This window comes from Poecilia mexicana, unplaced genomic scaffold (genome assembly GCF_051168715.1).
Source record: "Poecilia mexicana isolate PSO_F unplaced genomic scaffold, ASM5116871v1 scaffold_19, whole genome shotgun sequence".
Taxonomy (NCBI): Eukaryota; Metazoa; Chordata; class Actinopteri; order Cyprinodontiformes; family Poeciliidae; genus Poecilia; species Poecilia mexicana.
In genome coordinates this window covers 6,691,534-6,714,616 of record NW_028263388.1, presented here as the reverse complement: position 1 = coordinate 6,714,616, position 23,083 = coordinate 6,691,534, and the positions used below count along the sequence as shown (strand labels likewise).

Sequence of the window (23,083 nt, the reverse complement as noted above, 5' to 3'; positions counted from 1 at the left end):
ACTGTGATCCACTATAAAATGATGGACGCTAAAGCAGAGCGTGTAGAGGAAATTAACTGACACCTGTATTCTTAAACAATTTATTAACAGATCCATAATCGCAATGCTCAAGCTCCCAATTGATAAAGACAGATTGGTTATATCTGTTGACTTCAAGCTGTCAAAACAGTTTCTTGTGCAGTGCTCTAGCGACACCTAGTGGATCTGGCCTAAAAAGAAAATAAAATAAAATAAGAGAAACAAAAACCAAAAAAATAAAAAAACAGTGCACCAGATTGTGTTCGACTTCTCCACAGTGTCGAGCTTCATCGAGGGTATGTCCGTGTGTACAGCTTCGCGTTTGATGATATCTACAATCTAACCAAGGAGTGAGAAGAAAACGATCAGCGCGGTCTTTACAAAATGTAGAATATAATCATATTTATTCCTCGTCAGCCAAAGATGCTTCACTTCATTCGTAATGCCCCTCCAGTTACGGCCATCATGCAGAAGAACCCAAAAACAAACAAACAAACAAAAAAAACAAGTGAGATTTATTCACACACGTTTGGAACAGATAAGTCCAGTTTTTATTGTTGTGGTTTCTGTCAGCGTAGCTGTGGCGCTCCTGAACATTGATAAATAAAACACTGACGAAAATTGGATTTTTTTTTTTTTTTCCTTTTTCGCTAAGGATCTGTTATCCTTAAGACACGGTGAAGTAAGAATAACCAAATTAATCATCATTCCACACAATTAGGTTTTTTTTCCTTGACCAATGTCCTGACGCAACAGAATGTTTTCTTTTCCTCTTTTAAAAAAAAATCCAACTCATCCCGGGAAGAACGTGTTGGGGTGGCTGTGGCGTTCTGTCCCTGTCCAAGGCCCCCTCATGAATAACTCGACGTTTTGCTACCGACGTCGTCCTCCTGCGATCCCATACTCTGCAGGAAAAGTGAAGAAGCAGCAGCAGCAGCACGGGTCAGAAATGTTTACCACAAAAACACAGAAGTCGTAGCTACGTTCTTAGAACAAAAACAGATTAAAAGTGGGGCTTTTTGACACGTTTTACAGAAGAAACGCTCTCAGATTTCGCCACGGTTCAAATATAGCTTTGACGTTCCCGTCCTAATCATGCTTAACAGTAGTGTGAAGTATTTGCTTTTCACTAGAGAACTCATATTTCTCCAGTTTTTGTAAAGTTTGTAACCTATGGGTGCGAGTTTAGTTTATTCCGATTTCTCTCTTAATACCGGTGTAAAATAACATAAAAAACTTGTAACTTTTATCAAAGAGTTATTGTAGGAAGGATTTCCTGTAGCAGTCTGTATTAGAGTGGTGTGAAGAAGCCTCTGACTACACTGCTGTCACGATAAATTTCACTGGATGATAAACTGTCCCAGAAGTTATTGTGATAAACGATAATATTGTTCCTTTGAGACCATTTTCAACTGATACAATGGTAATGGCTTTATAATGCAAGAACACATTTTCAGTTCCATATCGGACATTTTAAGCTATATCTAGCATTTTATATTAGCAATTAGCAGCGCTAGCGTTACTAAACCAGAAGTATGCTCCATGTACTCCTGCATGTTCTATGACTGACAGGGGAAAAGCTCAAACAAACAAAATGGCTGCTTTTTTGAAATCTGCTTCACTTTCCTGGTCTGCTTAGAAAGTCTTGAAAGCTTGAATGAACCACAGACATGTCTCAATATGTTGGGGAAAACATGCCTGCTTACTGCACTGAAAAGCTTTTTTTTATGAGCTTAACTGTCAGGTTACAGAAACCACAGGTTTTCACAACTGTCATTCAGAATACGGCGTGCATTTCATTTTATTGCTTTTATTCAGGCAATAAGTAGATAAAGATACTATTTAAAGCTACTGAGTATAAAAGTCAGGCAGGAATGCCTGGCAATGATGATGCAAAAGCTTAGACACACACTTCCTTGTTTGAAACTGCAGTGTGGTAACCTATTGGGTTTTTGGTGATCTAAGATGTCAGTGCAGCAGTAGTGAAAAAATATGGAAAGCCAAACATGTCAAAAAATGCTGTACTTTGTTGTGTCTGGTAATAAACGCTAATAAATGATGATTAAGAAGAACATGGCATCAGTCATATCAGTGAGTTGTAATCGTTTAAATATTTTTATTTTCTCTTTGGTGGGTCAAAATTTATATGGTGTAAAATTAAGCCAGAATTAACTGACTCAACCAATGCTAGTCACTTCTATTTTATCCAATTTTCCTAAAAAAACCCCAATTAGTTCAAACAGGAAGAACATTTCTGAAACCTTTTCAATTACAATTTTGAATCTGGGTACATACCAAACTTTGATTTTTGTGTAATATTCCAAAAAGTTAGTTCAAACGAGTCTTTGAACTAAGGGTTTTTATCCCTTTATCTCATAACATGACATGTAAAATTATTTTGATGATAATGTTGACTATAATTACTAAGGAAGGCAGTAATTGTAGTCAACATCTATTTTACTGATCATATTTAGACCATCTTGTAAAATGTTCCTTTTTTAAAATCAATTAATCTCATAATTGATATAATTTTTGCATGAACACAAGACATTTGTTATAGCTGCCATCACTAAAGCAGAAATAAAACACTCACCTTCTGCACAAACTGTGGGTTTACTGTAATTTCTTGATCCATAGACTTTAGTTTCTCATCCAGCTCTATACATTTCAACATCTGTAAGTAATAATAAGGAAACAGTGATATGGGTTATAGTAGCTTTAACCAGGATATTAAAGCAGAAAAAAATCCACAGGCAGATTTCAGGATCACCTCTTGATCTATTTTGTGAAGCATTGCTGGGTTGTTGTATTTTTCGGGGTTGTCATGGAAGCAGACCATACCGTCCTTTTGGTTAATGCTAGCATAGATCTCGCCATCTTCAATCTGAAATGCACATTTTTTTTTTATATTACATGAACCGCTTACAACAGGCCTCGTTGTTGAACTCGCGTTAAAATTTAAAAGAGAAAATGTTTGAAACAGCTCAAAGTTGTTTCTGTGCACAGACTCACCATGTGTAAGACGTATTTCTCTGCTTCCTGGGGACCTGAGAGCTGCACTCGACTCGCCATGTCTTGCAAAGACAACGTCAGGAAAGTCTGCGGGGATCAGACGAAACAGGAAGTCATTGGAGACCCGATGAAGCCGGTCTTGTGGAGAACAGCAACTTTACAGTACTTTACTTTGATTTTTAGCATTGTAGCAGAAAATTTTAAGTGATGTACTTGATTAAAGTACATTTGAATTAGTACGAGTTTTTGGGAAATCAGTGCAACTGAAATTAAGTAAGTGTTGGTTTTATTCCTATTGTATTTTTTGTAATTTACTGCTAACTTTATTATTATATTTTTGTAATCAAACTTAGTTTTATTTTTTATTTTATTATAGGTCTATTTATGATGTTTTAATTATTGTGAAGCACTTTGGTCATTTAAGGTTGTTGTAAATGTTCTATATAAATAAAGTTTGACTTTAAAAAAAACTATATCTTCCTGTTTAAACCATAAACATTCAACATAGTTTGAGGAGTAGCACAATATTTTTACCTCTAAATAAAATCAGGTTTAAACATTAATCTTGGTACATTAAACTTCAGAAACCAAAATTAACTCATAAAATAAACATTTATAGAAAAAAACTATGCAATCTAAACTACCCAATTTAATACATTTTAACATTTTTTTTTTAACACGAAAACACCTTGAAATCCTTGGACCGCTGGATTTCACAGGCTTTCCCTGATTCCTTGGAATATTTCATGAGTTTTTCTGAGGTCACTTTCAGGATCATGTGAGTAAGACTTTCCAAAGGCAGATCGAACGCAGGCTTCTAATTACAAATGTCATCATTTCAGGATAGGAAGCTGAAAATGTAGCTAAACTGTTAACATCTTTAAATCATTTTTCTCATTAGCTATGCTTTGTCTAAAGCGATTGAAATCTTTCCGCTGGTTTTTGATTTTATTTAGTTCCAGCTTCAGAAGAGAGAAGACTTGTCTTCAGAGAACGATTAATGGCTGATGACTGATGACTGGATATCCAAATCAACTGCTCGTTTTATGCTACTGCATCACTGACTTTACCTTACAGTTTAGTTTCATTTCATTCCATTTAAAACCCGATTTAATAGTGTGCATTTCCAACATTAAGACAATTGGTGCGAGTTAATCGCCCAGAGTCCTCACCTTTGTTAGCCTCTGGATGTTCTTCTTGTAGAGGGAAGAGAGGCACTGCTTGACCAGGCCTGTGTTGTTGTCTCGTGTGAACGTCTCGTTGTGTTTGTTGACCAGGCTGCGCAGCTCGGCGGGGTTGTTGGTGGAGTAGACCTGAGCCAGCTCGTGGTAGGCGTTGCTCAGGGGCTGTGGATGGAGGCGGAAACCACGGTTACAGCAGGAGAGGAAAACGGTAAGCTCAGGCCTTAACTGGCTGATATAATTTCTTCACTTACAGAAGTATTCACGCCCCATTTTTCACCTTTCAACCACAAACGTTATGGATTTTATTGGGATTTTATGCGATAGACCAAAACAAAAACATGGGAGTTTTTGGAGTTCAAGCTAAGTCAGAACGTAAGGCAAAATCTATTTACGTCTGGACTTTGACTAGACACATGAATATGCTAAACCAAGCTTTTTGTCATGTGGACCCAAAACCATCAAGTCACAGTATTAGCCAAAATCAGAATCGGCAGGTCAGCACATTTAAAGATTACTGATCGGCCAGAAAACTGCTATTGATGCAACTCTAATTTCAGATTTAGATTTTTTTTTCAATTTCTTCCTTAAACCTCACAATTAGGTGCAACTTTGTGTTGGTTTATCACTCAACATCCCAACAAAAGGAGAAAGTTGAACGGCATGAATAACTTGCTTAAAATGGAGAATGTTAATGTTAGCTAAAATGCTATATTCTGGTAGCTGCTCTTCAAAGTACTCTAAAGAAGAGTCACCTGCATGTCAGACATTAGACAGAATTTCTATCCACTTGTTTGGCTAAAGCAGAGAAACACCAGCGTTGTGATCCAGTTCCTACCTTGATGAACCTTCCTACTATCTGTGAAGTGTATTTGGGCAGCTGCTGCACTTTGCCGTGGAGAATGAGTGACACCAGGATGTACTTCTTATAGGCTTCCAACATGATGTGACTCACCGCCATGGCCGGAGTGGTTATTGCCTGTCGAGGAACACCAGACGGGTTAGTGTCCCCCCTCGGAGCACGACTGGCTGCGACGTCGGACGAGCTAACGGGATCGTACCTGTTCATAAAAATACAGTGCTCTTTCAAAGTTTTTCAGGCCCGTGTAGATCATGCCGCCGTAGTAGTAGTAACATAAAAAGTGCTTTGCGTCATAGGCTCCGTTCTCCTTGCAGATGTCCATCATGTCCACCTCCAAGAAGGGCAGAGCGGGCTTGAAGCACTTCGCTAACAAGCACAGCTGCAGGAGAACCAGAGGAGGGTGAGGGAGGCGGAGTTGGACCGGACCAGATTGGACTGGACCGGACCGAACCGAACAGGAACGGGGGAGGAAACAGCCGACTCACCTGACACAGGTCTGCATGAACTGAGGTAAGTTGGTTTGTGTTCATCTGCATTTTGTCTATTGCCTGTTTTAGGATGACGACACCCCTCAAAGGCTGCAGAAGAAGAAGAAGATGGAAGCTTTAAGTTAAACTGAAATTGTTTTAAAATGCAGCCAAATATTTAGTCTGAGAAGAAAATAGAAAAAAAAAACAAAAAAAAACAACCACCTCTCTTAGGGCTTGAAAATCATTCTAAGCTAAGAGTGAAATGACCGCCACATGTCAGAGCAACATTAAAAAAAAAACCCACCCACACACAAAAGATCTAGACCAGCGATTGAACTAGAAGGAAGTGGTGGTTTCATGTAGCAGCAAGCTAAATGCAGCGTGACTGATTTACTATTTCACCATAAATGTGTCAAGCAGACCCTTTGACTTTATGAGAGATGATCTGTCCTGCATGGAGCACACAATGAGCAGCTGGACTGTAAATAAAGCAAGTAGAGAGACGAACCCTCTGAAAAGGGTTTTATGAAGCTGGACGTGTGCTGCAGCAGACAGGAAGTAAAGCCAGAACTGAGAAGAGAAGCTGGGCTACAAAAGCTGTAAAAGTTCAGAAAACAAAAAACAGCAGTGGTGAAAACAGAAATCAGAACTTTCCTGTTTTCATGAGCTGCCACAGCACAGACTGCTGAGAGTCTGAGAGCCAGCATAACTCAATGTGAGACTGATCTTATCTGGCTCTGCAAAGGTCTGAAAATCTGCCACCGTCCTCATCTGCTCTGCCGTTAGAGAGCTGCCTGCCTGTCTGACTCGTCCACCAGGTCACGTCTGCATGTGCGATTAACAACCATCACCCCACTGTCGCCAACAAAAACTTATAAAAAAAGAAAAAATCTGTATCAGCAAGTGAGGCTTTTTAAAGATTGTGATTGTCCTGGAAACTACAATCCATGACTGAAGATCCACATGAACTTTTTGTTCTAATTCCTACCAGTCAGGGCTGAATGATATCAGAGAATCTTGTGACGGTGATAATATTGGGAAATATTCCAATAACGATATCAGTTATGCCTGTTTTCTTCTCTCCTGTCTATCTGATCTGTGCTTTCTTTACCATTTTTGCCAGTCATTTATGTCTAGTGTGAGCTGTTGCTGTCCAAATGGCTAAATGTTGCATGAGCATGAAAAAAAAATAAAACTTCAGAACACATAAAATATATCAGCTCTCCAATCAGTCCTCAGGCATGTGAATACTGCGTACCACGACTACCGATTCACATTTAAGCCATTTAATAGCTACTTAAAATGAAAAAACTAGTTCATGAAATAAAAACAGTGTAGCTCATTACGTAGCTTCATCACAAGTAGAACAATATATTTAAAGACTTTTTCTGTTCATTTTGACGGCTTCAATTCTAGGAAAACCTCAAATTACCTCACTTAGAAGATAAGAATATTACTTGAAACCAATAAAATATCATTTCCAATACAGAAACGTCCTTTTGTATAAGTTACAGTTTCATAATAAAATCAGCATTTTCATAAAGCTCATCAGCAGAAGGAAGCATGAGGACGTTGGACCACTAAGTCCAGTCCTTTATCCTCCATAACTTCTGAGGTTTCCATTTCAGGACTAAATTAACAAATTAAATTACATTTTTTTTCCTGAAACTTTTCAGCTCAAAACAGAACAATATGAGAATTTTGCCGAAACTTTTACGAAAGGTCACCGTCTGGCTCACTGAGCGGTGTCATAAAGTCTATGATGTTTACCGAAGGAAAAGGTCAAATTCTCCGCTGAGATGAGCATCTATGAAATTATGTCTGAAGCAAGAAACCGATTCACTGCTGAAGCTCTTACCTGTTTCCGCTCTACTAGGGCGTTTGTCAATTGGTGGCAGAGGCCAGCAACTGCAAGGAGAGAGAAATTAATAATAGATATTTCATATAAAAAAAACAGCAGTTCGTTGTTTGATAAATAGCTCAGTAGATATCATTCAACGTTTTTGTCCTACTGTTTTCAAAAGTTGCCATCAGTTATTTATCAAGCATGCTGTAAGATTTTAGCTTCGGCTTCGGTTGCCCGTTTCCGGGTCAACAAGGTCAGTGCCTTTGCGTTGCTACATTTGATTCTTCTTCTCAAATTGTGTGTCACAATGTAGAACTAGGTTATTATTTGTTTTTGTCGCCAAAATGACTCAAGTGTAACTTAAGTGAATCTAAAAACGCTTTTAATTCCAGGTGGGAACAATCGGATACACGTCTGTCCGTTTGTGTTCGAATCAATCCAGTCCGCAGTAGAAAAGGCACCGTGAGCGCCGCAGACAGGATGTGAACGAGCTTTGCTCACCGTCAAGAGTTTACTTACAAGTGTCTGTTGCATATCTAATGTGCTCCCCATTACAGGTGCTGATGAAGAGCTGAACTTGGGAGAAGAGCGTCTCAAAGTCTGGGATGTTTGGCATGGAGAACTTCACGAATCTGACAGCAAGAGGAGGAGACGGTCAGCTCTCGTCTTCCAGTGCAACCATGAGAAATTAACATCACAGGCCTCGACAGGAAACAACTAAATATTAACTAAACCAAAGTTTAGCTGAAAATCTTAGTCGTATGTAATATATTAGGATTTATGCAGGTTTTAAACATATTTTTTATGAAAACTACATCTCTGTATGAAAAAAAGTTTTGTTTCTTTTATTGGGCTGAATAAAAGAATGTAATATTCCAATTTAAATGTCATGTTTTCATTCTCTATAAGCAAAAAAAAATCATCATGAAGGCTGTCGCACATGCATCAGTGTGGAATTAATCTCCACAATTTGTTTCATTTAGTCACAAACTTGTGAAATAAATGGACTTCTCATTAATATTCCAATTTACTAAAATCTTCAGCACATGTTTCTTTCTTTTCTAAAGAAGAGAATCAACCACGTTGCTACCAGAACATGCAACCATGTTGCAACATGCAACCAGGTTGCATGTTCTGGTAGCAACATTTTATTCTTCTTCTCAAATTGTGTGTCACAATGTAGAACTAGGTTATTATTTGACAAAATGGCCAAAATACCACGTCCAGTTTACCACGTCCTAGAGAGAGAACTGATCTTCAAACACTCCGACAGAATAACGTAAAGCAGATGAGACAGAAAAAGAACAACGGCGCCTAATGAGCGCAATCAGAGGAGAACTCTGACTCACAGCACAGCCAGCACGCCCAGGGAGTGCTCCTGGATGTCCAAGGCCCCCAGCACAGTGTCCAGGTGGGACAGATTTTTGGCCAGCAGCTCCCCGCTCTTGTTGATCAACTCGCACAGCTGAGTCATCTGGCCTGGGAGGGGAGGGGAGATTGACAGGAAAGAAAAAAAAACAAAAACATCTTAGATCCAGTTAAACTTTTACACTTTTTTGTCTCGTACAACCACAATCTATGCATCTATGGTCAGAGGAAAGACTTTTATTTAAAAAACAATCTATGAGCATCTTTTTAAATCCAGTGCAACCAATTTCCTCCGGAAGTCCCATAGCTAATAAAAACACTTTACCTGAATTTTAGTTCCTGTTAGGGAACATCAGTGAGCAAACATGAAATCTGTGATAAAGCTTTGGAATAAAAGCTAAAGCTCAACCAACTTGTAAAACGAATGGAGGAATACACACACATATGTTGCCTTTTAAGGTAGAAATATTGGTAATGTTGTGCAGGCTGTATTTCAAATGGTAAATAGTAGCATATCAACTTCAATGTAGCGAAAAAAAAAGAAAAAAGAATCAGGAATAAGTGACTGAGCTTGAGTCGGCTGGTAAAGACAAAGCAGAAGACTCAATCACAAAGTGTTGTCTCTGACTTTTCAGATTTGTTTTGGTAAATACCTTTAAAAAACTACATCTTATCTTTCCACTTTGCAATATTTGATCTTGTCTGTTCCAATAGTTCCCCATAAAACACACTGGTGTCTGTTTGTGATAAAAAGTGGAAAAGTGCAAGACACTATTTTTTTCCAAGAAAAAAAATACACGGAAAAAAAAAAGAAAACCTAAAGGACACTGTATTTATGTAATAACGTTAACTGTGTGTCACTTTAAGGGTTAGTATAAGATGAATACTTTTTTTATTCATTGAAATAATTGAAATAAATAATATTAAATGGCTACGTTTTCTATATTTTCCCTCCTGATGAGTTATTACTTATAAAAGTAGAAAACAACATGAATCACATGCTTGTTTTGTGCCAACCCATTGCGAGTTATTTAAAACACCAATCGGCCGGTCAGATGCCCTGTCAAGGCCTTGCACAAGGGAGGTAAAGCAAAAGCGATTGACAGATACGACTTTCAGCCAATTACGTTCCAGATTTTGCTTTAACGACCAATCAGAGGAGGCCTGGGCGGGACTACCGGTAGGCAATACTCAGAAATTATTAGCTAGATCAAAACCAAAAAGTAGAATTTTGACATTTAGTTTTACGGGTCGTGGGGTTTGAGCGAGTCTTAAGAGTCACGAGGAACAGACGAACCCCATGCTGAGAGTTTACGGGACTCTCACGCCCCAATAAACTCGTTTTTTTGGTGTGTTTACATGATAAAGCAAAAAGCAGAGCTCTGAGCAGTTCTGCTGCCTGGCTATCGCCAAAGCATTGGGTAGCATATGCTAGCTAACTAGCTAATACTTCCCACTACGGTGAGTTTAGCGGCCCTACCTTGAGCGGAGAGCTGCCGCACGTTGTTAACGAACTGCTCCAGTGCTGAAGCCATTATTTCCTGGGTCCAAAGTGGAGGTAATTCGCAGTGTTTTTCATTCAAACGTCAGAAACAAGTCGGTCCGGATTGAGACAGGGGGCCACACAGCCGCCACTGATGGGGAAGCTATCGCGAGAACACGGGAACAGAACAGGCTGCTACGGGATTAACGAAACGTCATTTTTGACTCTTAAAGTACCACACACACGGTTTTGCTCGCCGTTTTGTATTTCAAAATGAATAACAAAATTCTACAACTGGTTTATAAAAACTTTTAGAAACGATCTTAAGGGGCTTAAGATGGCGGACTATTATACTGTAGAAAAGAAAATGGTAATGGGAAAACACTAAGAAATGCGGAAGCCACTTCCTTGATTTTAACAAAGATGTTTTTTACACTAAGAGCTCCTGTCTATATATATTTTTTAATTTCAACATTTACCTGTCATGCACCATGTTAACTACAGCTCTACAGGAATAAGTGGGAAATGGCATAGACTACAAACAATGGATGGACGACCATTTACCTCAGAAGTCAGAACTCACAACTTCACTTCCAAACATTCTAAATGCATGGAAAGCCATATTGAAATATGAGGTTGCGGTTGAATGACCTTCAATGGAGTGCTCGAGTTTTAACCATAAGTTGAATTTTCTGTTTAAAATGCAAACATAATGCATTGGATTTGTCTTGAAAGTTGGACAACACATATAACCACATTCTGGTTGGAAAAACTAGCTGTTTGCAAAAAATAAAACGAAAGAAAAAGAAAATCTAGTTGGATTTGCTAAGCATAACCAAGTTAATGGCTATAAGCCTATAAATATTTCTCAGCATCTTTGTTTTTTCACATTCAAACCTGATGTCACATTCTACTCAACTTCTACAGTGATGACAGTTCTCTAAGGTGAAGTTTATGACAGATGAAACCTTTATTTGTGAAAAGAAAACCATCACCGGTTAAACACAGTATTAACCTGATTTCAGTTGCAATATAAAACAACTAAGTAGTTGTTGAAGGTAGGCTCATCAGACAGAAAAGCACTGATTTTAGATTTTTTTTTGTTTTCTTCAATGCTAAACTGCAGAAATGATGTGGTACACTTAAAACACACCGAGGAGTGAGCTCTCTTTTCTGTATAAACCATCTTGGAAGGAGCTGGTGTTGTGTCGCGTTGAGTTCCATGCTAGGATGCGTTTCTACCAGTTCTGCCTTCCCACACGCAATTGCGCTTCTCAACGGTATTTACGGCCAACCTCGTGGTGCATTCAAATACACCACTCAAACTAGGTTATTTATATTCAAATAACTTGAAAATTATTTTACATTTGCTAGTACACAATGTCACCAGGGCCTTTATAAACTCTTCATGATTAATACCTTTGGTAGTTTTAAAGTAGTTCACTGACATACATTGGTTTTATTAAATTATATTTGACTGAATCTAAACATTTTAATTGTGAAATTATTCTACTGCAGTATCTTTGAATGAATGATTTTGTGTTAAATAAAAAGATAAAATTGATTAAAATGAGTTTCACTTAATCCTATCAACATGTCAACAAGTTGTCTTTTATGTATTCATCATGTTGGAGTAACTTATTTGGTCCAAATTTTTAAGTGGGTTGAATTAATTTCTTTTTTTTTTTATTACCTCATTTGTGGTATATTTAAAGTTATTTGAGGTCAGTTATTATTGTTGTCAGTTTTTGCTATTTAAGCAAGACAAATAAAGCTACAGAACCTTTTCTATGAGTACATGAGTAGGTAAAGGTCTGGAATGTACTGGGGTGGGTATATTGTTCTTACAAGAGCAGGAAAACTCAGCAGAAAAAAACAGAAAAGTTATTTTTATTGCTTGTCTGAATGGATGAAAACCATGAGACAGAATTTTCAAGTTTGAACATTTGACTCGTTTTGCTTTCCTTCTAGATATTGGCAAACAAAAGTATGCATCATAAAAGATGATTAATGATTATCTGCTATGATAATCATTAAGAGAAGCATGTGATGTTTCATTTTCAGCCTTTCATTCATTCTTTACACACTGACAATTCAAGAACAGACACAGAAGCATAAAACTATTAGACAATTAATAAATGAAGGCAATGTTCATTTTTGGATTGTGCTATTTGCTTATTAAGTGATAAACATGACTTTGTTCATGTTATTAAATAATTCTTTTCAATATTTTGGAAAGAATTAAATATACCTATGCAAATGTACGAATTGACTTGAATGCACCACGGGCAAAACGTTTTATTTTACTTCGCCGTAAAACACCGTTTAGAAGCGCAACTGATGAGGAAACAAATCTCAACGGGGGAACCCGAACTCGACACAACACCTGTTTGTAGTACAGCTTGTTCCCACAGCTGAGCTCTTCTTCCTCCTGATGCCGCAAAAACAGGCGATAATTGTCCGTTTCCGTCCACACTGCTTCAGTGGCGGCTGTTACCGTTGCAGTGGGACGCCCAGTAACAGCTGACGGGTAGCTAACACATCGTCAAACCGCTCTCAGTGCAGCGTCCAGCGGTGTCACATTTGACCTGGCCGCTGCTGCTGTTAGCCTGACAGGGAGCCAACAGTGTTAGCTTAACTCCAGCAGCGAAACGGCCATGTACAGTGAAACACAACGTCATAAATAAGCAGCAATAGAAAGAAAGAAAGAAAAAAAACAGTGCTAAAATAAGTTTATTTTTTCTCTCCAATGCGGACTTTTTGTCGGCTTGTTCCAGGCGCAGAGAGTTCGGAGAGGTTTAGCGATCGTTGGCGGCGGCAGCAGCGATGTTGCTGTGCACGACTGCAACACGCCTACTGGGAAGAGGGAAAACTTTGCTCCCTGATCCGTTTAAGAGGATTGCTATAAACATGTCGTCCTCCTCCGACGCCGGTAAGAGACTGCGGGTCCTGGTCGACATGGACGGAGTGCTGGCGGACTTCGAGGGGGGCTTCCTGAAGAAATACAGGGCCAGGTACCCGGACGAGCCCTTCATCACCCTGGATGACAGGAGAGGCTTTTGGGTGTCTTTACAGTACGGACAGCTCAGATCCGACCTAAGTGTAAGTAAACGGTCAGATAGAAACAGTTTTTACGGAGATACAATATAGCTAAATGATTATGTTGATCTCATAATTCTGAATTTTATTTTCAGAAAAAAATCAGTACAAATTTTGAGATTAAAGACAGTATTTTAAGATAAAAGTTAGAATTTTGACAGAAAAAATTTAATTATAAGGGAAATCAAAGTAATAATTATGACAGTTAAGTCTTTTATTAATTTTTTTAGGTGGCTCCAGACCTCTTCCTTATATTTGATACATTTCTTCCTTTGGCTTACTTGTATTTTGTATGGCTGCAGCAGAAAGTTGGATCACTACATGGATTTCAGGAAAAACTTTGAACAATAAAACATTTGAAAGCAGCTTTTGAAAAGTTCTAGGCCAAACTAGTGAAGGGAGGGGTATATCAAATTAATCTAAACTCTGCTGTCAGCTGACCATATTGACTCTTGTTCCTCTTGTGATGTCATTAACTCCACAAAAAGCAGAATTAGCATTTTTCACTGAACTTTTTAAAAACGTTGCATTTTGTGAAATCCAACAGTAAGAATGCAAACGTCTGTCCCATGTTTTGGATGGGTTAAGACTTTTTCACAGCATGTCGATAACAAACTTGACCTTTGTTCCTTCTTGTTGTACCTGCATTTGTATCAGATACACTGATACTAATGCAAACACACGTGATCCGGTGGGTGTAAACTAACTGTTTCCATCTCTCTCCAGGAAAAAGCCATCAGTATCTGGGAGTCCAAAGGCTTCTTCATAGACTTGGATCCTCTCCCTGGAGGAGTGGAGGCGGTGAAGGAGATGGCCAGGATGGATGAGTAAGAACAATCAGAATACGACGGAATAAGACGGATAAAAACTTGTTTATACCAGTTCATCCGTGAATTTGCCTTTGACTGGTTTGATTGAACATTGCCTGAAATGCTGATTTTTTTCTTTGCTTCCCACTTTCATCAAAAGTATCAAAACTACCAACCAACAGGATGCACATTAATGCACTTAAATCTGATTAAGTTTAAGAGCATTTGCTTTTATGCATAGAAGAAGTTATTCCTTCAACTGATTCATTTTCTGTTGGACTAAATACTCCTACTAGCAACCCCCTGTGCATTTTTTCTCTTATATGTTATGGTCTTTGTTCAAGACCAAATCAATCAAAAAAAAAAGAATCACCAGGACAGAAAACCAAAAGCAGCAACACCCTCCAAGTTTAACTGTCTCATAAAGAAAAGATTGCGCATTTTGGAACAAAGCAATACATCGTCAGCATACAGGATAATCTTACAAGTCAAATTAGTTGGTACTCAGGTGATTCGGTCCTTTATTTTTTAAGCGCACCTGCTAGTCGTTTGATAAAGATTCCTTGACATGTAAACAGCATTGTAATGTGCCTTTGAGGTTGAAACTAACAGAGAACATTTCCAAAACTAAGTAAGCTTCATGGTAGCCTTGCAGCTCGGCGTTTCAACATACATTTGTTGATGAGATGGTATTGAATCTTATATTTGGCCACTAGAGGGCAGCAAAAACAAGTTAGTAATAGAATTGTTACACCAGGATAACTTTTTTTCAAGCCAATGGCAATGTCCTTAGGCAGAAAGTAGGGGTACTGTTACCTCATTGAGGCAGTACTTCTTTGTTATACACAAATAATTTTACAGATCTCCCAAACAACCAATAAAATAACTTGGCAATATTAAAGTGCCCATCCTTGTACTACCAGCAGATCATAAGTCTGGCATTGATGTTTTTCTTGGACAGACCTCTGTCATCTTTGCGTCTCTTTTAGTCCTCAACCGCATTATTAAAAAAAAAAAAAATAAAATCTTCACTCACAGACACCCTGCTGCCAGTGATAAGCAAGCTCTGCCTTGGTGGTGAGTGATTTTGCAAGGTTTGTGACACCATCTTTAACAATGATGGTGATTTTAGACAGATGCACTCAGGAGCCTTTTTCTTCTCCTGAACCACTTTGGGTGAAGCTCCTCTCAACCCCACCTTGGGGGTTGAGAGGAGTGATCACTTTCTATCACTTTTGATAGAAAGTGATCACTTTCTATCAAAAGTGATCACTCTGGATGTGTTTGAGCTCTTCATGTGAACTGTTGCCACCTGTTTCCAGCATAATAAAGAGGCTGTGTGGGTGGCATATGCAGCGAGAATAGGAAATGAATCGCCATGTGTTTCCACTGAGCTCTTGTTGTTTCCTTCTCTCCCTGCAGCACAGATGTCTTTATTTGCACGAGCCCCATTAAACATTACAAACACTGCCCATATGAGAAGGTGAGCCTCCTGTTAATCAATAGCATGGAATCTTCTGCTATGATAATCATTAAGGGATTTTTTCTAACAACTGACACCTTCATTGTGTGTGTGTGCGCGTACGTGTGTGTTTTTCCAGTACGCCTGGGTGGAGAAGCATTTAGGCTGCGACTTTCTGGAGCAGGTCATTCTGACCAGAGATAAAACCCTAATTGCCGGTGACCTCCTCATAGATGACAAGCCTGACATTCAAGGTGGGCTTTGTGGACTTGCATTGTTTATGTTGTGGCATTCAATAGCTCTTAGACTGAGCAACGCTTTGAAAAAGTATACTTAATATCAGCCTGGGCAAAAACAAAAAATAATTTTATTTACTAAAGGGAAACAGCCTGACCAACCAGAACAGTGGGTCAGAATAAAAAAAAAGATATCAGCCCTCTCCGAGTTTAACTCTGATGTATGAAATTTCTCTGGAGATAAAGTGTCTGTCAGTCTCTATTTATTTACTTACCAGCCATATGTAGGCCTGGTTAATCAGCATTCAAGAACGTCCAGGCCTTAGGGTGGCACCTTCAGCGCAGTTGAGTTAAGCAGCACAGCAGTGATCCAAGGCACAGCAGAAAATCCACTCCTGAAAGGCTTAAAAAATAAATACTTTGTGTGAGTAATCCAGTCTAAGTTTGGACTTATAAATGACTTGGAAAACTCTCACGAACACTCGATGACAGTTGTTGCCACCAAGAGGTGACGCAACTTCTTAGGTTTAGGGGGAAATTTCTTTATAGACATCATTTCCAATAGAAGGGGATTGTTACATTTGCAATGATACATAGCCTTGCAAATGTATTCAGTAGTGGTGCACCAATTTCAGTTTTCTTGCTGATCTTTCCCCCATTTAAATGGGTTTCTTTGGTCGGAATACCAGCCAGGCCAATCAGTGAACAGAAGGAAAAGTTGTGAACGATGAAGTCGATTTTCTGCTTTGTTTTAGATTTATAGTCTGACTGTAGTTTTTGCGATGTTTTTCTTCAAGTTTTTGTAAATGAAGCCTTTCAGTCTATTGAATTAAAACCAGCAGCCGCTTCGTTTGACTCGGCACTTCTCTCTTTGGAGCACAAGCTGGTCGTTTACAGAACACGCAATTTCCGGCTAGTTGCATAAAATCGAAACGGAGCATTTCATACATTACAAACATTAGCGATTGGGTAAAATTTAAAACTTCAACTGAGTGTACACCTTCAGGAAGCAATCGGTCATCAGTAGCCAAGGGTCCAGACCATCTGTAGAACAAGGGACTGCTTTTTGCCAGGATACTTTAACTTAGTCTGGTGTGTTAAATCCCAATGAAACCCATTGAAATCACCGGTTGCAACACACATTTTATATGTGTATCCATGTGTCCTGTTCGTCTTTGACTACAGTTGCTCTGAAACAACCTTCTGAATGCTCCTCCTTGTTAAACACAAGTAATATGTTACATAATCTTTCATGTCTTGATCAGGTGTGGAGCCCACACCAGCGTGGGAACACATCCTGTTCACCGCCTGCCACAACAAGCATCTGTCCGTCGGTCCCTCCCAGAGACGGCTGCTGTCTTGGTCTGATGACTGGAGGAGCATCCTGGACAGCAAAAGGAAGTGAGGGATGCCACTCATTCCTCTGCATCATAGTAACCAGGGTAACCAGAATACAAGACTGATCGTCCAAGACTGTTGAAGTTGCAACGACGTGAATGGACCAGCATTTCCTGCCGTTGTTTCTGAAGAAGAAAACTGAAGTCGGCCGTGCAGTTGTTGGGAGAGAAGAGAGAAAATTCACTTATTTCACCACCAGAGGGCAGCATGACACAGGCCAACCACACTTCCACCGAACATCTCTAAATAACCGCATGTCGATTTTTAACAGGGCCAGACCGCATTAATGGAAGTTGTTGGTATTGCTCTCCTATGATTTCTAAATTTGGAGCTTTCTGCTCAGAATCCATTTCGTTTTATTTTTGGCCCACTGTAGCGGTTTATTCATATCCTCATTACAAAAGGCCAGTCCCATAAACATGTCCATGCACTGTGATTCACACACAAACATCAGGGCAGTCAGCTACACAGGAAAACAAACAAATATAGCCTCACAGAGCCGTAAGAGCTGGTGAACGTGAGCACAGGAGTGTGACATCAGACCCGGGATTACTGTAACGGTTATAGTTGGTATTTATTTTACCTTGACTTAAATGAAACACCACTGTAATGTACAGAAATTTACATCCACTCATCACTGGCATGCATGTTTCACTTTTAATGTTACGTTTAAATATGACTGTATAGAAAAAAATTAAAAGTTTGGCACCATGGACCTGCTTGTTTTGATATCCTTGAGGTCGAGGGTTTGCTTCTCAAGTTTTCCAAATTTTTCATCTTGACCTCAAATCCACAATTAGACGGTTAAGATAAGAGATTAATACAAACAGTTGTTCCAACAGGGATGTTTGATGGCTGGGAAAATCCATAATAAATTCAAACTTCAACCAAAAAGAAACAGTTAAAATTCGTCACTGAAAGCCCTAAATGAGCATGAAATCGATGCCAGAGATGAAGGTATGTAAACTTCTGACCACCACCGCGGATGACCTGGAGGAAAGTTTTGTTTTTATGCAACTTAAAAATGACAACTTTGGTGCTCTTATTGTTTTAGCATTTCATAATGATCTATGCATCTCACTTCACCCACTGAGGTAAAACGTACTCGCACACACACGTTGCCAAAAAAACCCACGTAAAACAAACATAGCGACTTAAAACTTCTGTTCTTTGAAAAGTTTTCCAATTCTAAACTATTAAATAGAATATTTAGAAATTCCAAGTCATTTTCAGTTAGATGTTCCACATGAGATGTACTATGTGTATTTTTATACTGTAGCGTGTTTACATTCGCACATAAAAGTAGATGGAGGGTAGAAACGTCGAACTAACTCCAAAGTGTTAGATTTATTGGAGTAAGACGATTTTTGAGTTGAAAAGTGTTTCAGAATGAAGTGGCCGCAAAACAACACAAATCTTTTTTACCTTACTGTTTTAAAGGAGCTTGTTGCTCTTCATCAAAGTTTTGAGAAGACACGGTCCTTAGATTTGTGTGTTTGTGCCTGGTTCAATCTCCAACTTCAAATCGGTTTCTGACTTTTCTGTTTTAACACATTGTTTTCTCCATCTGAAGCCAGTGAAAAATAAAGGACACTTTAACATGTCTTTTTTTCCTGTGCTATCTGTTATTCATTTCGGTTCACCCTGCTAAAACAAACGCTAAGGCAGACAGTTTGGACAGATGTTAGGAAACTTGCCCACCCCTCAGAGTTTCACCTCCCAGCATGGTGGGGTGGTGGGAGAGTTCAGACATGATGGGGGACACCTCTTTGTCCTCGTCATTTCCTCCATCAGTCCATGTCATATCGGTCCATAAAACATAACTTAATGGATTCATCTCAACACTTTTCCAGACAGTTTTTTTTTTTTTTTTACTTTATTCCACCCAGATGGATTTTACAGCTCCCAGTGTAATACGAATACTACTACTTTGTATTAGTTGCTTAAATTATTCTATAACAATCTCTTCATATGTTTTGGTAAATAAATTAATACATAGTTCCCAAGGTTCTTAAGCAGTCTTTAAAATGGATTAAATTTGAGAGTAGAAACAATTATTTTGTATTTTTACACCTTTTCCCCTGTCATTGTCAAATGTTGCTTTATCTTCTGTTCCTCATGCAGTTCTTTTTTTTACCAGGATACTTTAACATGGTCTGTTGTGTGAAATCCCAGTAAATTCCTTTGAAATCAGGGGTTGCAACACACATTTTATATGTGTATCCATGTGTCCTGTTCGTCTTTGACTGCAGTTGCTCTGAAACAACCTTCTGGAGGCTCCTCCTTGTTAAACACAAGTAATGGGTTACATAATCTTTCATGTCTTGATCAGGTGTGGAGCCCACACCAGCGTGGGAACACAACAAGCATCTGTCCGTCAGTCCCTCCCAGAGACGGCTGCTGTCTTGGTCTGATGACTGGAGGGGCATCCTGGACAGCAAAAGGAAGTGAGGGATGCCGCTCATTCCTCTGCATCATAGTAACCAGGGTAACCGGAATACAAGACTGATCGTCCAAGACTGTTGAAGTTGCAACGACGTGAATGGACCAGCATTTCCTGCCGTTGTTTCTGAAGAAGAAAAGTGAAGTCAGCCGTGCAGTTGTTGGGAGAGAAGAGAGAAAATTCACTTATTTCACCACCAGAGGGCAGCATGACACAAGCTGAGAAGTTGCACTTGCTTCTCACGCTTCCCCTGAAAACCAACTTTAAATAACTGCATGTTAATTTTACAGGACCAGACTGCATTGATGGAAGCTTTCATTTTGGTGTTGCTAAATTTGAATCCATTTCGTTTTATTTTTGGCCTACTTTAGTGGGGAGTTTTTATATCCTCATTACAAAAGGCTAGTCCCATAAACATCTCCATGCACTGTGATTCACACACAAACGTCAGGGCAGTCAGCTACACAGGAAAACAAACAAATATAGCCTCACAGAGCCGTAAGAGCTGGTGAACGTGAGCACAGGAGTGTGGGTTTACTGTAATGGTTGTTCCAACAGGGTGTTTGACAGCAGGGGAAATCCACAATGAATTCAAACTTCAAACAAAAAAATAATAATGGTTCACATTCATTGTTGAAAGTTATGCCAAAGATGAATGTCTGTAAACATTTGGAGACCACTGGAAAGGCAGATGATCTGCATGGGACAACTGTTATGCTCTTATTGCTTTTAGCATTTCACAGTGATCCATGCTTCTCACTTCACTCACTGAGGAAAAACATTAGCACATTCATGTTGTCAAAAAAAAAGAAAGTACAACAAAAATTGCACCTTCCAAATAACAGAACTTAAGGTTTCTGTTATTTGGAAAGTTTTTCTATTTTAAACTATGAAAAGAAATAAAAATATTTAGAAAATCCAAGTCATTTTCAGATACAGTAGATGTTCAACTTACTGTAGCGTGTTTACATTAGCACATGTGAGTAGATGGAGGGTACAGGGTTGACACTCTGAACCAACTCCAAATGTTAGATTTATTGGAGTAAGACGATTTTGCATTGAAAAAAATTTCAGAACTAAGTTGACACAAAACAAAGCCAACCTTTTTATTTCAGTGTGCTTAGAAGGAGGTTTTGAGAAGATATGGTAATGACTTTGTGTGCTTGTGCCTGGAAATCTCCAACTTCACATTCGGTATCTATCTTTTCTGATCTAACACATTGTTTTCTCCACCTGACGACAGTAAAAAATACATAAAGGACACATTGAAGTGCTTTTTTTCCTTTGCCTTCTTCTTTGTTTTAACAGGGTGAACCAAATGAACAACAGATAGCATAGTTTGGACAGATGTTAGGAAACTTGCCCACCCCTCAAAGTTTCACCTCCCAGCATGGTGGGGTGGTGGGAGAGTTCAGACATGATGGGGCACACCTCTTTGTCCTTGTTGTCATTTCCTCCATCAGTCCATGTCATATCAGAAAAACATATAATGAATTCTTTTGAACAGTTTTCCAAAATCTTCTACTTTATTGTTCCAGCCAGATGGATTTTGCAGTGTATGAAAAACTTCTGATGTTTGGTAGCTGTTACACTTTGCATTTAGTAATAGTTGCCTAACATTCTCCGCAGTAGTTTTGGTAAATAAATCAATATATGGTGCTCGTGGTTTATGAGCAGTCTGAGACGGTACAACTTTGTCTTTCAGTCATTTCAAGATCTGGATGAGCCTGGAAAAATCCATCCCCTTGATCTATGGTTTGCTGCATACAGAGGGTCTCTGGACCCTACTGACAAATGATTGCTTCCTGGAGATGTGGTCTCTGTTGAAGTTTTACATTTTACCCAATTGCCAACCGTTGGCCGAGACGTATGTAATATACCAGTTCAATGCTATGAAGCTTACTGTAAAATTGCTTTTATTTCTATCCTTAGTCCTTTCCTCGTGTTCTTTCTTTTTTCCTTATCCTTGTGTCTTTTCTGGCATCCTTGCTTTTATTTTCTTCTTTCCTAATGTTCTTCTCCCTCCTTCTCCTCTTAGCACTTTCACCTTAATTAAACAATTTTTCCCAGTCATTGTGGGGGCAAACAAATTAAGATCCTGATGTGTTATTTTACATCACAGTAAAGTATAATTTAGCTTTTCATTTAGCAAAAGCAAAGAGTTAGACCTTTATTCTTAAAATAATGTGAAAAATGAGAAAATTTATGAAAAAAAGAAGACTTTGTTATATGTAACAATTTAACAATGGCAAAATATGTTTTCTTAACATGTAGTTTGACGACTTTGTCTTTTTCCTTCAAAAAACATTTTTCCCTCAACTATCATTAAAATGAATTCAGTCTCTTTATCAGATTGTTTGTGCTATTTAACTTGAATGTTAAAATCCAGAACTTGTATGTCTATATAGTCAGACATACACTGCTCCGGTGTTTAGAGTGTATTTACTGATGAATGTGTTCCACAGCATTTTTGACAAACAGCTGACATACATTACATATAAACCAGACAGGTTGGATTTTAAAGTTGAATGGTCGAAATGGTTTCGTTTATAGCATACAACATATGTAAAGCTTATTAAATTCTCTTAAAGGGGATACCTGGACTTGAACCCTACCAAAGAGAGAGTGACATGACATAACAAGCTTTCCCTCATTCTCAATCATCAACCAGTTGGATCAGCTGGTTAATTTCAGATTGGACTGTGGACTGTTGAAAAAGAGAAGGGCAAAGATTTCAGGAAGCTGAAAACTCACAAACACGACTCCTTGTTTTCTAATAAAAGCTCTTCCATCCTGTTTGTGACCTGATGAACTGCCGTAGTGTACTTCCGAAAGTAGTTAACCCATCTAATGGATCAGCTATCACTCAGCCGCTGGAAGCTTCTGAGGAGGAACTCGTCCAGAATGTTCCAGCTGATCGTCCTTCCAGCGGTCATCTTCTTATTGTTAAACTTAGGTTGTGTAACAGCCAGCAAACAGCCAACCATTGAAAAACGCTTCTTCAGTGTAAATTTCATGTCAGCCCCTTTGGTACATTGCTGAGCAGACAAAATGCAAAACCGCTGCCTTTGGCTGAGCTTCAACAGTCATTCTGCTGTGCAACTAACAATGTGAAAAACACAATCAATGCTTTGTGTCAAATATGGGAAACTGGATTACACATGCTCTTGTTGCAGCTACCATTTGGCAAGATTCAAAGCAGGGTGTGATAATAACAAGAGCACTTGACTACTGTCAAAGCATAGTGGTTCATGTCCAAAACCCATACACACCAGTATTGGACCACTTAGATCATATCTGTGACATTAACATAATACCACAGCTTAGGAGGGATTGATGCACAACACAAGAACATTTAGGCCTGTTTATTAGCCTGATTATGATTGCATAGAAACA

The 23,083-nt window shown here is 38.8% G+C and overlaps 2 protein-coding genes across 2 annotated transcripts; one reads left to right on the top strand and one right to left on the bottom strand.

The window, feature by feature from the left end:
• Nucleotides 1-66: 66 nt before the first annotated feature.
• On the bottom strand, nt 67-10,448 carry cops3 (COP9 signalosome subunit 3). The gene is made up of 12 exons (XM_015011253.2): nt 10,238-10,448; nt 8,739-8,868; nt 7,909-8,021; nt 7,402-7,451; nt 5,559-5,651; nt 5,273-5,452; nt 5,050-5,190; nt 4,203-4,376; nt 3,031-3,117; nt 2,789-2,902; nt 2,612-2,692; nt 67-923 (listed from the first exon to the last, which is right to left on the bottom strand). Exons 1-12 carry the CDS (start codon nt 10,290-10,292, stop codon nt 870-872), a joined length of 1,272 nt encoding a protein of 423 aa, XP_014866739.1. The 5' UTR covers nt 10,293-10,448; the 3' UTR covers nt 67-869.
• Nucleotides 10,449-12,536: 2,088 nt separating this feature from the next.
• nt5m (5',3'-nucleotidase, mitochondrial) lies at nt 12,537-18,848 on the top strand. Its single transcript, XM_088016521.1, has 6 exons — nt 12,537-12,899; nt 13,018-13,342; nt 14,066-14,166; nt 15,571-15,631; nt 15,750-15,864; nt 17,112-18,848. The coding sequence occupies exons 2-6, from the start codon at nt 13,067-13,069 to the stop codon at nt 17,249-17,251; spliced, it is 693 nt and encodes a 230-aa protein (XP_087872647.1). The 5' UTR covers nt 12,537-12,899; nt 13,018-13,066; the 3' UTR covers nt 17,252-18,848.
• The last annotated feature ends 4,235 nt before the right edge of the window (nt 18,849-23,083 follow it).

Bases quoted from the DNA above. Each gene is read 5' to 3' on its own strand.
- cops3 (XM_015011253.2), bottom strand. From the start codon at position 10,292: ATGGCTTCAGCACTGGAGCAGTTCGTTAACAACGTGCGGCAGCTCTCC. The intron at 8,022-8,738 runs GTGAGTCAGAGT...TCTTGCTGTCAG, and splicing joins CTGGGCGTGCTGGCTGTGCT to ATTCGTGAAGTTCTCCATGC. The intron at 5,652-7,401 runs GTAAGAGCTTCA...CTTCTTCTGCAG, and splicing joins CCCTAGTAGAGCGGAAACAG to CCTTTGAGGGGTGTCGTCAT.
- nt5m (XM_088016521.1), top strand. From the start codon at position 13,067: ATGTTGCTGTGCACGACTGCAACACGCCTACTGGGAAGAGGGAAAACT. The intron at 14,167-15,570 runs GTAAGAACAATC...CTCTCCCTGCAG, and splicing joins GAGATGGCCAGGATGGATGA to CACAGATGTCTTTATTTGCA. The intron at 15,865-17,111 runs GTGGGCTTTGTG...TGTCTTGATCAG, and splicing joins TGACAAGCCTGACATTCAAG to GTGTGGAGCCCACACCAGCG.